At 43.5% G+C, this 17142-nt stretch overlaps 1 protein-coding gene across 1 annotated transcript in view; it reads right to left on the bottom strand.

Moving 5' to 3' along the window:
• Positions 1 to 17142, bottom strand: part of LOC309447442 (voltage-dependent N-type calcium channel subunit alpha-1B-like) — a gene marked incomplete at both ends in the record, with an annotated part of 271855 nt that overhangs the window by 51065 nt on the left and 203648 nt on the right. The window contains 6 exons of the mRNA XM_082068050.1: positions 582 to 742; positions 2566 to 2662; positions 10995 to 11101; positions 12468 to 12527; positions 14201 to 14330; positions 16607 to 16727. Coding sequence (XP_081924176.1) covers positions 582 to 742; positions 2566 to 2662; positions 10995 to 11101; positions 12468 to 12527; positions 14201 to 14330; positions 16607 to 16727 — 676 coding nt within the window. The remainder of the gene's footprint in view (positions 1 to 581; positions 743 to 2565; positions 2663 to 10994; positions 11102 to 12467; positions 12528 to 14200; positions 14331 to 16606; positions 16728 to 17142) is intronic.

The raw sequence follows: 17142 nt of genomic DNA, 5'->3' as shown, positions 1-17142 counted from the left end.
AACCCTGCTCACGCAGGGTCACAGAGCAGATCACACAGGTGGGTCCAGGGGGTTTGAATGTCTCAGAGAAGGAGACTCCACACCCGCTCTGGGCAGCCTGGGCCAGGCTCTGGCACCTCCCAGCAAACAAGTTTCTGCTCATGTTCAGATGGAGCCTCCTGTGTGTTTCAGTCTGTGCCCGTTGCCCCTCACCCTGGCATTGGGCACCACTGAACAGAGTCTGGTCCATCCTCTTGATGCTCACCCTGAGATATTGATCAGCACTGATAAGATCTCTCCCAACTTCTCTTCTCCAGCTGAACAGCCCCAGCTCTCTCAGCCTCTCCTCATCAGAAAGGTGCTCCAGACCCCTCAGCAACTTAATGTGGGAGGGACCAGGGACAGCTTGTGGGAAGAAAGATGCTCCAGACCCTTAATCATCTTTGTAGCCTGCCCCTGGAATCCCTCCAGTGATTCCTTGTCCTTCTTAAATTGGGGAGGCCAGAACTGGACACAGAACTACAGATGCAGCCTCACCAGGGCAGAGTACAGGGGGAGGATAAACCTCCCTCGACCCGCTGGTCACACTCTTCCTCATGTACCTGCAGTCCTTCTCCAGCTCCTTCGACTCATCCGTGCAGTAGAAGAATCTGCCTTTGAAGAGCTGTACAGCAATGACAGCAAAAATGAACATGAAGAGCATGTAAACTATGAGGATATTGAGGACGTTCTTCAGGGAATTCACCACGCAGTCAAAGACAGCCTGGGGACGGAGGAGAACAAGGGTCAGGGGTCGAGAGAAAAGTGCATCGAACATCTAACTACATTTGGGAGTAACAACCCAACCTACAACCCGTGGATGGTTCCATGGACTTGCACACCAAGAGTTTGACCAAGAGTCATACTCGAGCTGTGAGAAATCACGCTGGCTTCCTACATCTGCTTAATGCGTTCCCAGTGCACAGGTAAAAAGTCATCAAATGTGTCACTCGTTGACCATTATTTGAACTGTTTGAAGAATGAAGAAAATATACCAGATACAAACCAACCAAATGCTTTGAATAATATCTTTCTAATGTACTGTCTATCAAAAGAAAATGTGACTAATCTAGTCAGCATATGTCAGTTCTGAACTCCCTGCAATGAACTTCTCAAATACATTTATTATTTGGTTATTAGTCACTGATTCATTGTTACAAGTAATTTGCAGTTTAATTTTAGTCTGAGAAGTTTGTCATTATAAATAGAAATTGAGCAGCCTTACTGCCCAAGCACGGGGTTCGTACAATAGTGTTCCAGTTCCTCTGAATAGAGGTGAATAATTCACAAAATTACACTCCTGACACAACCCAGAAATCCTGAATTAAAACACTGGCAATATCCCTAATCAGCCAATTAACCATGCTGATTGTTGCGTACAAGACCACATCTAGGAAAAAGAAAATGAAATAATTTTGAAGACAAACCATATGAATATGTCTTCTGCTTCACATAAGGATTTCTGAATACATCTTTAGAAGAGGTAAAATTACTCTGTAAAAAGGCTTGAAAATAAGGAAGACGTTCAATGAAAAGCGAGCGATCGGCGTCCTAGTGTAGAACTGAGCTACGGCTGATGTTTTATGACCTAAGAGCTGTACATTTCAAATTTCTAAGCAAATAAAGACCATTTTCTACATTGTTCAACATTACTCTTCCTTATCTTTTGAGGTAAATTTAGCATGCATAAATATGCATAAAATCAAAATTATTTAAGGATGAATAGAGGGTAAGGACAAAAGCACATCTATAAAACAGCTAGCCCTGATTTTCACGTGCCACTACGTGAAAACAGGAATTACCAGAGTTTCACCATTGTAAAAACCCCCATCGCTTTTTCTCCATCTCTCACAGAACAGAGCCTGCAAGCGGTGATGCCAACACAAAGACCTTCTATAACAGGTACCCAAGAGTCCCCCAAACTCAGAAATGATTAAATTTTGTAACTCCTTCCATTCTTTGCTTCCAGGGGTTGGCTGTATCTCAAAGTGCTCTTGAAAAGGAGTTGTATAAGTAACCACCATTACGTTTATTTTACTAGATGACTTAGTATTCTAGAGATGAAAGGGTACTGCTATAAAACCCTGTACTGTATATTCTTTAATAGAAAAGATGAACAGATTAAAAACCCTCATACAGCAATGCCATTTCTTGTTAGACAGCTGTGGAAAATCTGGCAATATTCATATTAATTGCTCTAGGGAAAGTCAAACGCTTCAAAACCTATTTCTCTTGGATCGCTATTAAAAGCATCACACTTACAAACTGTAATTCAATTTATTTGCATTTTTTTTGCTTTTTTTAGAAGTTTGATTTTAATGTGGGTTCACAATAATTCATAATATTGCACACAGTGTTTGCAAAAGAAATAATTGTTTGACATTTACTAAACATCTGCACAGCTATTTTTATAAATCTGGCAAACAGATAAATAGAAAAAAAAATAAAAGGAACAAAAATAACTTGGATTAAGTTTAGTTCATCAGCTTCCAGTCAGATCAGTTTACAAACCTCGAGAGAAGGAAAGATTTGTGTTTATTCTCTAACCTTGAGTTTTGGCAGCCGTTTAATGGTCTTCAGCGGCCTCAGGACCCGCAGAACTCGCAGGGACTTGATGGTGTTGATGTCCTTGCCTTTGGTTCCTCTGCAAGGGACAAAATGCACAAGAACAACAGAGGGAAGAGTTTGGTCCTCAGGTCATTCACTGGAACATCTGTAGATGCTCGGTGAGTTTTTGGTTTTGGTGGGTTTTGTGTGTGTGTGTGTGAGATTTTGTTTTTTTCCAGTTTTTGGGCACCATCCTCCCCGGGGATGCCCAGTACTGGTGAGGACTGCAGAGGGATGCCCACCTGAGCCGTGTGCGGGAGGAAGGCTGGAGCAGGACACGGTCCTCGTGTTCAGCCACTCACGCTCTCCAGCCTTCGGTCACCTCGCTGAGGCCACCAAGCGTCACCCAAGATCTGGTGACCTTCTTGCCCCAACTCCCCACCCAGACAAGGGCCCAAGCCAGGGCAGCAACACACCCCGGCTGCGGCCACCAGCAAAGGAGGCTCGGTACCTTCATCCCAAGTCACACGTGGCTCTTGTCCCTCCCAGACACCTGGGTGAGACAGGAGGACGTTTCTCTGTGAGCTTCTTGCACTCCTCTGGCAGGGACATTAATGCCCAGAGGGAACTGGAGCGTCTCCAAGGGACCAGAGCTGCTCTCCATGCCCGTAGCCTCATCCTTGGGTCTCTCTCAGAAGACATGCTACCAAATCCATGCGGGAACATGTAATATGACGGCATATTACATGCCTAGAGCAGTGCTAGGGCAACTTCCCACTTAAGCATGCAGGCTTCAGTTTTTGATTAAAACTTTGTGCAAGACTTGAGATCATTCCTCTTGTTACCATTAAGAAGTTTTAACAGTGTTTACTTCCTCGTGCACTTCCGAAATAAATTTAAAAAATTGTATTTTACCCCCTTCCAAGACACAGTTACATCTTCTTCCAACGCAACAGCAAAACAATGACATTCCCCTTCATTTCGCATGAAGTGAAAAATGGGATGAAAATCTTCTACAGGGTTTTTATTCATGACTCTAGGTTTGGGTCTGAGACGGTACTGGAGTAACACAGGTGTGAATGAACAACACGTCGAGCAGATGCTGATCTACCTATTCTATACTCCTCCACATTGCTAAACATTTATCTTCTCCAACAGGAAAGCAATAGAAACACAAATAACTAACCCAAGACACCCACAAGATGTATGTGCATGCCGTGGACTGCAAAGCTTCCCCCCACCCTGCCAGACGTGACTTTCTGTACTCTATCTGCTTCTAAAAGACTAATATCTCAATATTAATACTGTACTACTCAATGTTAACACTGGACTAGAATCTGCAACCTAGAAACACGCATTCCTGTCTCATCTCTGATGTTTTTCTCCAATTAACAGGCAGTGCAGTTGTCCTGAAATCCAACAAGCAGCCAGACACAGGGATTTTGGAAGGCCATGGGTTTTAACCCAGCGACACAGACATTGAACACAAGCTGCCTTTGCACATGATTTAATAGAAATGGAAAAGAAGGGGAAGAAGACAGAGATTTACCTCCTCTCTCTGGTTTGTCTTTCAGGGCTGCTTTAGGGCCATTTTAATCAGCCACAGCTGGAACCTGACATGTCTGTAAATCCAGGTAGCTGAGCTAACACTCATGGAGTTACAGGACTGATTTAATATTGCAGAATAACTATAAGACATTTAGAAGAAATAATTTTCAATTCACATTAGAGACCCTTTAAATTTGGTCCAGATGAAGCAGACACAACCAACATAACTTTTTCTGGCTTTCTCTTTGTGTTTTAGCATATCTGAAGATCTGGCACACATCTGGCTTTGCATACTTGCCTTCAAATCACCTCCTATCAAGCACTAGTCCCTGCCCTCTCTGTCACCACAGCTCAACTGGAGCTCCCCTACTCACCTGAACTATTCTCTGATGCTATGATTCTGCTCCCCAGGCAGCTTTGGCTGGTCCTTAGCAATTTCCTGCCTGCAGAACAATTAATTCAGCCTCTTGGGGAGGACAGTCAGTGGCAGGAGGGGAGCAGAAGGGGAAATAGGTTACTGGGAACAAGAAACCACCTGGCTTGGCCAGCCTGTCCCCAGGGTTGATGGTCACCAAGCACATGTCCATCACCTTGGCTCTCCTTGCAGTCAACTTGCTCCAGGTAGCCCAGTGATTTGGGGTTTAACTGTGTGAAGAAGGCAGGGCAGAAGGGCATGAGGAATCACCAAATTACAGAACGGTTTGGGTTGAAGGGCCCTTCCCAGCTCCCCCAGTGCCCCCCCTGCCATGAGCAGGGACATCTTCACCAGCTCAGGTTGCTCAGAGCCCCGTCCAGCCTGGCCTGGGATGTCTCCAGGGATGGTTCATCCACCACCTCTCTGGCCAACCTGGGCCAGGCTCTCACCACCCTCAGGGACAACAATTTCTTCCTCATGTCCAGGCTGAAAGAGGCGGGAGCTGAGGAAAGTAGAGATGAGAGAAGAAGAGTAAAGGTGAGAGGGTTGAGAGATGTGGTTGGGGAAACCAGAGAGAAAAAAATTGGTATGTAGGAGGCAGGGCATTTTGACCCAGAAATAGATTCCATTTTCAATCCTTTGTGGCCACGTTTCTGATTTGTAGATTAACACACACAAGCCCGGCTTAGCAGCACAGCCACTGGCGGGTAGGAACTGAGCTGATAAACCTCAGCAGCCCTCACCTGGGATCAGGCAGAACCACAGAGTATTTCTGCACAGCACCTTCCAGTGCTCCTCATCACAGACACCTGAACACCCGCTTAATGTGCTGCCGTGTGTTTGAGCTAAATAACGACTGGTGTCCTGGAAGGGAAGTTCAAGACACGAACAGAGACAATTTTTGGCTCTGAATGAGCTAGTTCAGGACTCCTCTGTGGACTTAATATTTCCAGGAAGGTTAAACAGACCTACTGGGGACCAGGGAAGAGGTGGGGAAGAGCAAATCCTTCCTCCTGGGTGTATGGGAGAGGAAGATGATGACTGCGGTGAGAGCTTGGAGGTGACAGTCAGGCAGCTCCACTCCTGCAAAATTCCTTCTGCATGAATGAAGGACACTAAGAAGGGCTGATTGCTTTTTTTTTTTTCCCCTCTTTTCAGACCTAAGCAAATAAAGAGCATGAGGCAATTAAATGTTAATGGGATTTATGATCTAAGTCATATAGAGAATCCTGAAAAACCACATTTATTTCTTGTCACAGCAAGGCTCCTGCTATAGGAAAAAGCTTTTTCAACAGACTGGTACTCTGAACTACAGTGCTGCAAATTGCATTTTAATTAAATGGATCTTCCGCAAATATTCCAGCCTGTCAAATAAGACCTTAAGAATTGGTTTTGGCGTTCGGAAGAGCCGCCTCCGCAAATATTGTTTTCTACGCCACTCTAGTACAAAGCCAGATGTCCCACAAAATAAAAGGTCCAGATGGAACTGGGGTTCAGTCAAAAGGTGTATACGAGCACACATGTGACCAGAATATTTCTCACAACAAAAAGAGATTGCGATGGAAGAACAAGATCTTAGGTGACCTCAAAATAACAGCCACAAAATCCAAAAGAGCAAGTGGGATAAAGACAGTCAGCAAACAGAAGGCTGGTGACTTTAAAAAAGAACATCACAAGGACAAAAAAATAAAAGCATTAGGTCACTTCTAGTCACATTAGGCCAGTTCTGTTTTTTTTCTGGGGCAGTCTGCTGCTCATTTATTTAAAACATTTCAAATATTTGAAAAGAGCTTTGTGTGGCCTTTTTTCCCTTAATAAATAAAAGATCCTTTAAAAAATTAATAGTCCTTTAAAATGGAAGCTTCTTGTTTCTGCAGCCGCTGCCAGCAGCTCTGATTTCATGTAACATGGGCCTCTCGGAGTCACATCATCAAATATTCAGAGCAGGGTGGAGTCGCCGCCTTTTGCGATCGCCTGTAATCCCCAAAGCAGAAAGCGAATTCCTGCACCGAAAGGTAAATGAGGCCACGCAACTCCCCCCAAGCACAGAGCCATCCTCTGCCGGGGTCTAAGCGACCTGCTTTCCTAGACGGAAGGAAGAAACAAGCTCCCGATTTCCTGGAGCGCGTCAAAGACCTTTTCTCCATCCTTTTCATGGCACCTCTGGGTTATCTGCTCTGTACGGCACCGACAACAAAACCGCCGCCTCCCTGCAAATGGTTAAATGCAATTTTTGCTGCCTCCTCCTTTACAAATCCCTCCTGCCAACCTCTTGATAATCTCCCTACGCTATGTTTTCATGTCAAAGGTTTTTCTCCATTCTCAGGTGCCGAATCCTGAATCCAGGCTGAGACACGTTGCGCAAACTGCACAAAATTATGCCTGGAGCTTCCAAGCACTGCTAACGCAGTTTAGACATGCAATTCTCTGAATGAGAGTAAAACTGCTTCGTTAAACTTAGTTATTAAGATTTGCAACTCACACATTGAAGATGTACCCACTAAGTCATCCCCTCAACTCTTTTTGGTACAAAATACCTGCTTCTTATAGTTTCTGACTCTCTGGTCTATTTGGCTTCTATCTGCTACTTAAAGAAAATTAGGATGAATGAGGACTGTTACGGAAAAATACATTTCACTGAATAATGAGCATTAAAGGGACAAAGGAGTCGATGCGATGGGTGTAACATGGGTCGTTTCCACAGTGGCAAGTGTGTGTACACACGTTTGACAGGCATAACAGTGCAGCAAGAGACAGGAATAACATATTACCCCATGAAACTCCTAGAGAGAGATTCCAGCAAGAAGAAGACAAAGAAAGAGCAGAGTCAATGACAAACAGAAGCAAAAGGCGATACAGTGCACCCCATGCACATCCAGATCCGTGCTGGTGGATCATCCCATCCCGTCCCACACCCACCGACTCAATATTCATCTAAATAAACACGCAAGGAAGCAACAGGTTGGTTATAGAGCATATACCACACACCCCCCCATGGTGCATCAGCCCTTCGACTGACAAGCAGACAGGGCAAATACACCGTCATCCTCCTGGCACTTTGGGACGTAATAACTTCAATTGTTTGGCAAATGCTATTTGCTTTTTCAAAGAGTTGTGTGAAATTCTGCGCACCTCAGGCACCTTCCTATTGTTGAAAATGGAAAAAAACGCAATCTCTTTGCTGCTATTCATCAGCTGTTTCTATTGAATGCAGAGATTTTACACTTGGGGCTGGTAAATTTTCATGGCAAATTTACTATAGCCTGCTTTAAGCTTCTCTACTTCTATTTCCCCAAAGACTAAAACAAGCCTGTATATTTGTGGCATGTTTGTCTCTAGAAAAAGAGATGAATTTCACTTCGAAATACATTGCTAAATGGAAGACATTATCATCAGCAGTATTATTAATATTTCTAGCATCTCGCTGGGGGCCTTGATTTGAATTTTTCAAAGCAGAATCAGGCACAGAATAGCTTCTAAAGAGCTACAGGCAGAAGGTAAAATGGTTTGAGAGGCTGAGGTGGATTTTATGTACCTTGCAGCAGTGACTTATAACATCTCGGGTGCCTAAACAAACACGGGCTGCTGCAATATTCCAGATGGAAGCGTTTCAGGGAGCTCTGTTTTTCTTTTCCTAGGTTTTCGGTGACATGTCTATGCGGCAAGAAGTTGATTGACGTCACCTTCGCTGGACACCAACGAGGTCAAGAACGTGCATGAGTTAAATCACACCCACCGAGTGGCAATGGTGTATTCTTGCAAACACAAACTGGGAACAGCCACGTTAAATACAGCCGTACAGTGATACTGACGATGGGTGACAGAACTGCAGTGTTTGCTAGAAAAATCCCACTAACAAAACCATGGAAATTACTCCGTTTATTTTCCAAAAGCTCGTTTTGGGGATTATCAAAATTCAGCAGGCTCGGTGTGCCCGTCTGGTTGAACCAAACAACGCACTTGAGCTAAGGACATGATTATCTCCCCAATTTTCATCTACGCAGTCCCAGGCTGGTTATTATTTGTAACGGGACCAGCAGGAGCAGAGAAAATGTCATCTCATCTACTAACGACTGGCTTTCCTGCTCTCAGATTACACCAGAGATACTACAAGCATTCTCTGAACTGGATGCCCACCCTCACCGCCGGCTGAAACATGGACACGCAGCAGAGGTTGCGGCCACAATACAAATCACAGAAGAAATGCAAATCTTTCCGAGTCTCAGAAATAGGTTTGACTTGCTTTAATCTGTGAGACAGCAAATAGTCAGGTAGGTTTTATGCATTCATTTTCTGTAAATCCCTGCTCAATACTTACTCAAGGAGCATGTAAAATAGAAGCAGCTTGGGGCACGCTATTATGAAGCACAGTCAGGGGATGTGCAGGTATTATAATTTCTTTAAAGGCTGACGAGATGCTGCTAGATATTCATGGCCCAATATAAAACCGAGCACAAAAAGACTCAGAAGGATTAAAATGCATTCATTTTAATCCAGAACTTGCCCAAAAGAAAATCCTGCACAAAGAGCCAATGTTTTAAAGGCAAACCCTGATGTTTGTTCTCACAGCACAAAAAGCTGTTCTCAAGGGCTCACAAAATGCCCCTTTTCTACTGGTCTGCCTTGAAAATCTGAATTCTTAATGGAAAAGGGAAATTCTCAGTGAACCGCAGACTTGAGTAATATTGTTTTGCAAACTAATACTTGTGACTAATGCTATTTTACTTTTATACCTCTCTCCAATTCAGAGGAGCTTCGTTAACTTGCTAAACTTTTTTACAGTAAGTTTTTGCTTAACTCAGTCTACCACATCCAGTTCAGAAAGGGTTTATGCTAATACATTTAATGTGCGGGGAAAATAAGCCACACACATTTGGTCAAGCTTAAAAAGCAGCCTGGTTTTGGATGCCAAATTTTAGGTAAGCAAGACACTCACTAGACCAGCAATTCCAACTTGAAATAATCTTGCTCAAAACAGAGCACTCGGCTCCTCAGAAAATGAATTTTAATGAATAGTGACGAAGTCTTTAAAGAGGAGAGGGCAGTGTCCCTTTGAAAAATCTATATTAGATACAACTTGCTCCAAGATCTAACCAATTCTTCGGTGTAGGATTGGGCACAGAAAGCCCAATATCGCCAAGTGTCACTCCTCAACTGGCTCAAAAATCATTAAAAAAATGTCAATCCCATCAACTTGTGTCCATTTACTCCTTGGTCAAAGTAGCTTAGACTTTTTTTTTTTTTTTAAATCCAGCATTTGTTATGAAGAATAGAAGATCTAAAATACAAATCTCACGGTCTTAATGTGAAACGAATTTTGACACCTCAGAAGATGAAAAGCTCCTGAGCAATATTCCAGGCCAACCTCACCAGAAAGGTCCCAGTAACTTTGTGCGCTGTGAGGGACATGCCGATATTTTTTCATCACCTGTGGCTGTCTGCCTAAAAATTACAGTCAGTCTAAAAGGTACAAGATAAGCTTCCACAGTTCCTTGACTAAGGTGAATGCTGTTTCTAAATAGCACGTAAAACACAGATAATTTCTTCGCCTTCACCAATCATCACGTCAACAAAACGCGTGAGGGGAGTTTAAGCATGAGCTGCTAAATGTTCACAGTAATTACTCAAGGCTAATTTAGCAGAATATTGAACTGGCCAAGTCTTGTAGCCTATTTCCAGGTCATCTCCTAAGAGCTTATTGGGAAAACACTCACAATACCATTATTCCTTGGCCTGGTACTACATGTGGAAAATTTCTTTCCACCAGCCAACTTTGAGCTCCCCAGGTTCTGAAGGACCAACATCGCTCTTCCTCTGGTCTCTTCGGAAAAAAATGCTCAAACTAAACACTAATCTTTGTTTTTAAAAGATGTTCTTCTGTGTCTGTTGCTCAAAATCCTCCATGACATTAAAGAAGAACATTATTTATTGTCATAAACAGAGAGCTGTGATAGAGGGAGTGTGCAATCAGCCTTAGAAGTGAAACTCTGGAAATGCAAGTACCCTGAATGAGAGAGGAGGAGAGAAATACCAAGTTATATGAACCAGAAATACCCATGACTCTAGGAATAATGTTTGGTAGAGTTCACTGAGTTATCAGCTGATTTCATTAACTATTTTTTCAAAGCAAGAACATCTTTTAAAACAATTGCCCGAAGACAAAAGACTGCCACAAACTGTTATAATGTGTCCTTGAAAAGGAGTCGGCCAGAAGGTCACAAAAATCTTGGTTCAGTGTTTGAACGGACTTACCCTAAAGGTGGGAGAATTTTCAAGAGATTCTACAACACAAATTTAGGTATTTTCTTTTTCTTCCTCCCAGCTACAAGATGATAAAGGGCAGAAACTGAATATTTTGCTGAGAAATTGAGCCACAAACACTACACTTCAAGCAGCCCCAGGCCAGCGTCCTGCCTCCTCTGCAACCTATTGCTAGAAATTGGGATGTTAAGGAAAATGTACTTACGAGAAGGCAAATGCCACCAAGGCCCCACTGACCACAATGAAGTCCAGGATATTCCACAGGTCACGGAAGTAGGAGCCAGGGTGGAGTAACAGCCCCAAGTCAATCATCTTGGGAGAAAACACAGGAAAAGAAAGAGTTTAACTAAAACAAGTACCAAATCAACACTATCGAGGTACAGAGGAATGTCCTTGATCAAATGACCCTTCGCAAGCTCTTCTTCAGGGCTTCACAGCAGCCAGGTAACCTCTAGAGCAGGGGCGTCAAACTCATTTTCAGCAGGGGCCACACCAACCTTGCGGTTGCCTTCAAAGGGCTGAATGTAGCTTTAGGACTGTATAAATGTAACTACTCCTACAGCCCTGCCCTAGATGCTCGGCCAAGCTGTCTACCTCTAACAGGCACCAAGAGCTCTGTCAAAACTGAAGATGAAGTCAATAAACTGTAACCAGAAACATGAGAGACACGAGTGCCAACTGCCGCACAGGATTCTTCGCACAGACACGCATTAGTTTACGGGAAAAGCAGTCTGTGTATGTAATAGCCAAACAGTTTAATTTTATTCTACCCCCAACTAACAGATAGGAATTAACAACTGGCACAGGATGTTACACCATAAAACACAGAGAGGATGGGAAGACCCACAGTCAAATGCAACAGAGAAATATGTTTGCTCCAGGGCACGTGCTGAAAGATGCTGCTCGGCACAGCCTGACCTGCTCCTGCGTGAGATGAGTCTCGCCTTACAGTGCTGCTAAAGACCTTCTAGAGTTGAGTTTCCAAGCCCATGCCAGACATTTTATCTGCTTTTCCGAGAGCCCTATAACTACCCATGTAAAGCTGCTTTCCTCACATAGCTTCACATCCTTCTACTGAACAAACAATCCTGCATGTCTTCTGCATCTTGCCCTGGCAGCGAAAATAAGTCCATCGTTACCCCAAGAATAAATCCTGACTTATTAGAGTCGTGCTTTCTGGAAAGTTATTGCTCCATCATCTTAGCAAAAACTATCATTCCGCTGAGTAAAGATGATAAACCCTTAACCTTTTGAAACAGGACAAACCAAGAATCAGTTGCTATAAGTATTTCTGACCAGCAAAGGAAAAGGGAGGTATCAGATGTGTCTCAGTAAGCCCTATCAGCTCCTGTGTCCTTATCCACGCACAGATATTTCTGCATCAGGCACCCACATTTCTTATTGTCTTACAGAACCACAGCTACAAAAGATAGTCTGATTTTCCTCCATAAAATGTGAGATTAAAGAAGCCAGAAGAGCCACCACAGAAAGGCATTTGTTGTGCACTGGCTACTTCTGAGCACGGCTCCTGAGTTAAAGTTTTCCGTCTCCACCACCTGCCCAGCTGCCCCAGGGAGCTCCATCATGTTCCGCTCTCTTTATCTGGCTTCCCAGAAGTAGATGAGTGTAAAACTGAAAGGAGAGACAAACCTTTCTGCTTGAAAAGAAAACAACTTACCTTGATCACCATCTCAAAGGTAAAGACGCCCGTAAATATATAATCCAAGTATTTCAGAGCCTAAATGGGGAAGAGAAATGTGCGTTAGGGGAGACTACACACTGAAATAATCTGCAAAGAGTAAAAAGTCTATTCTATCAATGGCCTATTTGATACAATAAGTATATCACAGAATCGACTGGGTTGGAAAAGACCTCAGAGATCATCCAGTCCAACCCTTGGTCCAACTCCAGTCCATTGACTAGATCACGGCACTAAGTGCCATGTCCAATCTCAGTTTCAAAACCTCCAGGGCCGGTGAGTCCAGCACCTCCCTGGGCAGCCATTCCAATCCTGACCACTCTCTCTGCACAGAATTGCTTTCTAATCTCCAGCCTCAATTTCCCCTGGCAGAGTTGAAGCCCATGGTCCCTTGTCCTATTGCTGACTGCCTGGGAGAAGAGACCAATCCCCATCTCACATATGTCATCTCATGAGATGCTTTCAAACAGTTCAGGCACGAACTCGAATCGTCTGATTCAAACAGCAACATTTTTTCCAGTCCTTGCCAGACTGCAGTATGCCTGCCCATGGGCTGCTTCAGCGCACCTGCATATCTGGCAGGTTTATTAAGGCAAAATGGATATTCCAAATGGAAATATTTGAATTTCCTAAAGAGCTTGTTTGCAGCATGTGTGTCGCAGCCTGGACTTCTCTTCTGGTGTAGCTGATGATAGTACCATTAAAGACCTCAGGAGAGTAAGAGAGTGATAAAGTCTGGTAAAACTGATTGCACAGTTATTAAGGATGAAGAGGGATGGCTCATAGATACTTCAGCTCATTACCGATACAGGGATTAGTGGGTCCTTGTCTGGAAAAAGCCAATACTGAGCAGGTTGAGACACAGGAGGCAATACCAGTCCATTAAATATCTATAGATCTCCTATATTTTAACATAATTCTGTGGATGGGAAGCATCTATTCACAGTCAGATTCACACGATTATACATAGCGAATGGATATTAAGTCAATGTAAGTATCACACGATATCTGCATACTGCATCTATCTACCCTAAAGAGTGCAAAATTAGGCAGCTGCATCTTGCAGTTTCTATACTTAATCTTCAGTTCTGTGGGGTCCATGTAACTGTGACCATCTCTGTGCCAATGTCCTCACGTGAATGTGGTTGAAAAAAGACCCCCAGCTACCTGCTTCATGAACACTGCTGGGCCACGTACTCTCACACGAAAGGTGACTGACTCCTAGTCCTGCTATAACAGTACCCAAAGTCTCCGAGTTTGGTTTGACATCCATGGAGAAGCAGATTTTCTGCTAGTTCTAGGAGGCTGCTGCCACGCCCCACCAAGATAACAAGTCATAGCTGGTTCTACTTCCTCAAGCTCTGCTTTAGCAAGCTGGGGATCTTAGGACAACGTCAGCCCTGGGTTGGACCTTCCCATTGCCAAACGATGCAAAAGCTTTTCAAGCTTCATCCACATAATTCACACCAGCTAAACCACCAATGATTTTTAGGTTCTCATAATCAGATGTGGTTGAAACAGCAGGAAGCGGCAGGAATTGTGAGCGTTTTGATAGTGGGACAAGCTAGCTGAATACATTATCAGAGAACGCTCCAGTTTTCTGCTTGCCAGTGCACCTTGTTAACCTTTGGAGATGGGAACAGACACACCATGTGCAAAACTGCTGGGAGAAGCAGAACAACTTTATTGTGTTTGTGTTGGTTGGTACTCACATCGTTCCTTGGTGACTCGGCTTGGACGGGGTCTTCTGCAGCCAGGGCAATGCTGCTGAGGGCTATGACGATGAGGATGACCATCTCGAAATAGCGCAGGTTGACGATGTAGTGGAACAGACGCCGAATCCTGCAAAGGGAAGCACAGGGGAGGGGATTGCAGGGGGTGCAAGTCACGCACAGCGGTATGAAAGAGTGGCAGAAGGACAAAGTTCACCAGGAATATCACCCTTTGGATTCCTGTTATGATAATAAGAAAACAAAACCCAGGATCGATGGCTTTAAACTCCAGTTTGCGGTGAGATTTACAGATGTTTAACATCTCTGCCCTGCTCCCTGCCCCCTCTACAAAGCAATGACATCCATCAAGGGGGCACTGAGAGCTTTCAAGCATTGAGAATCAATTCTACAAAATGTGTTTATATACCGCCCCCCCCCCCCATCCTTTTCACTTTGAACTCACATGCAAAAGTCCTGTGAACTCAAAACTAGTTTTGAAATCCTTGTAATATCGACTAATCCCTTTAAAATTGAGATATTAGCCATGCACTTTGAGACTCCGAGCTGAAACCGGCTTGGTAGCTATGAGTATTACATTACTTCTAGCAATTTCTCTTGCCAAGTACTTCTGCCTGTACTTCATTCTAAGATACGCTTTATAAACTGAGCAAACACTTTGCAGTAATGTATTTGATTACTTTAACCTAATCTTTTTGTTCACAAATTGTGACCAAGAAAAGTGACAAATGCTCGAGTTCTAAGCAATGCGAAACTATTCACAAATTTCAGTTCATAACGCTATCTGACCACAATTCACAAATACTGACCTGCACGTACAACTCTACATTTGCACCGTATTTGTCAGCTGAATAAAGGACTTAGGTTCTGTCTGCGAATCAAATTATGGGTGTAACTTGCCAACAATCTTGCTATCTGAGAATGTAATTCAGCTACTATATCACATTTTCTCTAAGCAAATACCTGAACAGATAGAATTAAATTTTCACATCTACTTATATATTCATTTTCTCTGGATTGCTGACAGACTCAGAACGAAAAAGAATTACAAACAGATTTGATACAGAATAACATGAAGAAAAGTGCTTTTGTGGACCCTCAACTCTGGTTATCAATCTGACGGAACAGGATTATCATCTTTGTGCTCTGTGAATCCATAGAAGTGAAAGACAACATTTGTAACTGTAATTCATGCATCAAACTCAATTCATCGAAGAAATAACAAGTGCCTATTTTTAAATCGTCATCGTTTATACCAGCAGTGAGATGCGGGAGAATTTGTAAACTGCCAGCAGTGCTTCAGAAATTATTTCAAATGCATGTCTGTTCTAGTAGGGCGGGTGGCACTTGGAAAGTGATACATTCCATTGATTCTTCCCAGAAGGGGAAAACATTTGTACCCTAAAAAGCAGGAAGACCTCTCTGGAGAAGTCAACACCAGCCAAAACACCTGAGATCCCGTTGGGCCTGCATCATGTCCAGAGGAAGGAGAACAAGTTGCTGATGTTCCTCAAGCTCCATCTTCATCTCGTTATTTCCCCTTAGCCCTGTGTTATAGAACTTCTCTCTCCCAGTGAGCTTTGTTTTTTTCTCAGTGGCCTTTTAGTCCAGCTTTTGGGGTTATCTGAGCATGCAGGGCACAACCTCAGAGGGCAACATTGCGGATTTGCAACAAGTCTACTGGAGCCAGAGGGAAATGATCGCATCTGCTCCTAGTAGATCTCTGTGTTGGCAGAAGTTTCCAACGCCCTCTGTTACCTTAAGTTACTGCTTGAAATGACTCACAGGCCTTCATGCTACAATTATTACAACCCCTGCTGCTCTTGTCTAGTCCTGCAGCCCTTCGGAGCAAGACATTTAGTGTTTACAGGCTCTGAGTACAAAGCTCCCCATGAGGCAGAGATGCCTGAAGCGGAAGAAACGCTGTAATCCCAGCAGATCCCACAAGCTGTACTCTCAGCCTTGGCAAATGAAAAATATTCACGTTTTTCCCAGAAGTTCAAAGTTTTCAGTGATGTGAGGTTACTAGTATGGAAAGAACGTGAGTTCCAGCTGAGGAAGCTGCAAGATTTAGGTGACACCAAAACCACCCCCCAAGTTGCTTCTCCTGGTCGTGTCTTCTCCCAGGGACATTCCATCCTCCCATTCTTCAATGACCTACAGCTCACCTGACCATCAGCAGGGCACTAAGGGTCTCTGCACAAAGCATCATCATTTCCCTATACTGGCAGTTTATTTCCTTAGCAATAAATATCCCAACATCTGGTCCGCAGTGTATATAAGCTTTTATTTAATTTCCCAATGTGTTTGATTGGCAGAGATGAGGATCAAACTAATGTTATTGCTTCAAGTAACTCATAAGAGGTATTAGATAGTCAGAGGACTTACGGATTTGTAGGACTTAAGATGAACATGGAACTGTAAGGCAAGATTGGTTTAGGCCCATCTTTTGTCAGGTCATCAACGTCTTTCTTCTCCTCTGTTTTGCTTTCAAATTCCACGCTGTTCACTGCAATGTGAATTGAAGGAAACAGAAACGAGAGAGTTAAAAATATATCTGCAGTCTCCCCACAGCAGGCTGCCTGCAACAGCTGGATATGCAAACAATGCAGCTGGGATAGCAAACAGCCTTTGAATCCGATGATTAAATGTGATGAACAATCATTTGATTATTATTGCCGCTATTTACTACAGTATGATATACACTGCAATTATACTCCTTAACTGCTGCGCTGATGAGCAATACATCAGAAATGGCGAGGAAATGAAGATGCCCAGCGCAGACAAACAAAGAAATCTCACATTAGCTGCCAAATGGGGGATGGAAATCCCATCCCAAATATCATAAATTATTAGGGAGAGAGGATCAGCTAGGGATCCTTGGAAAGAAGAAAAAGACAGCAAGTCTAACCAGCCTCATAATT

Source organism: Streptopelia decaocto, assembly GCF_964273445.1.
Source record: "Streptopelia decaocto genome assembly, chromosome: 17".
In the NCBI taxonomy this organism is placed as follows: domain Eukaryota; kingdom Metazoa; phylum Chordata; class Aves; order Columbiformes; family Columbidae; genus Streptopelia; species Streptopelia decaocto.
The sequence above is the reverse complement of the archived record's forward strand: the minus strand, read 5'-3'. Positions and strand labels throughout refer to the sequence as shown.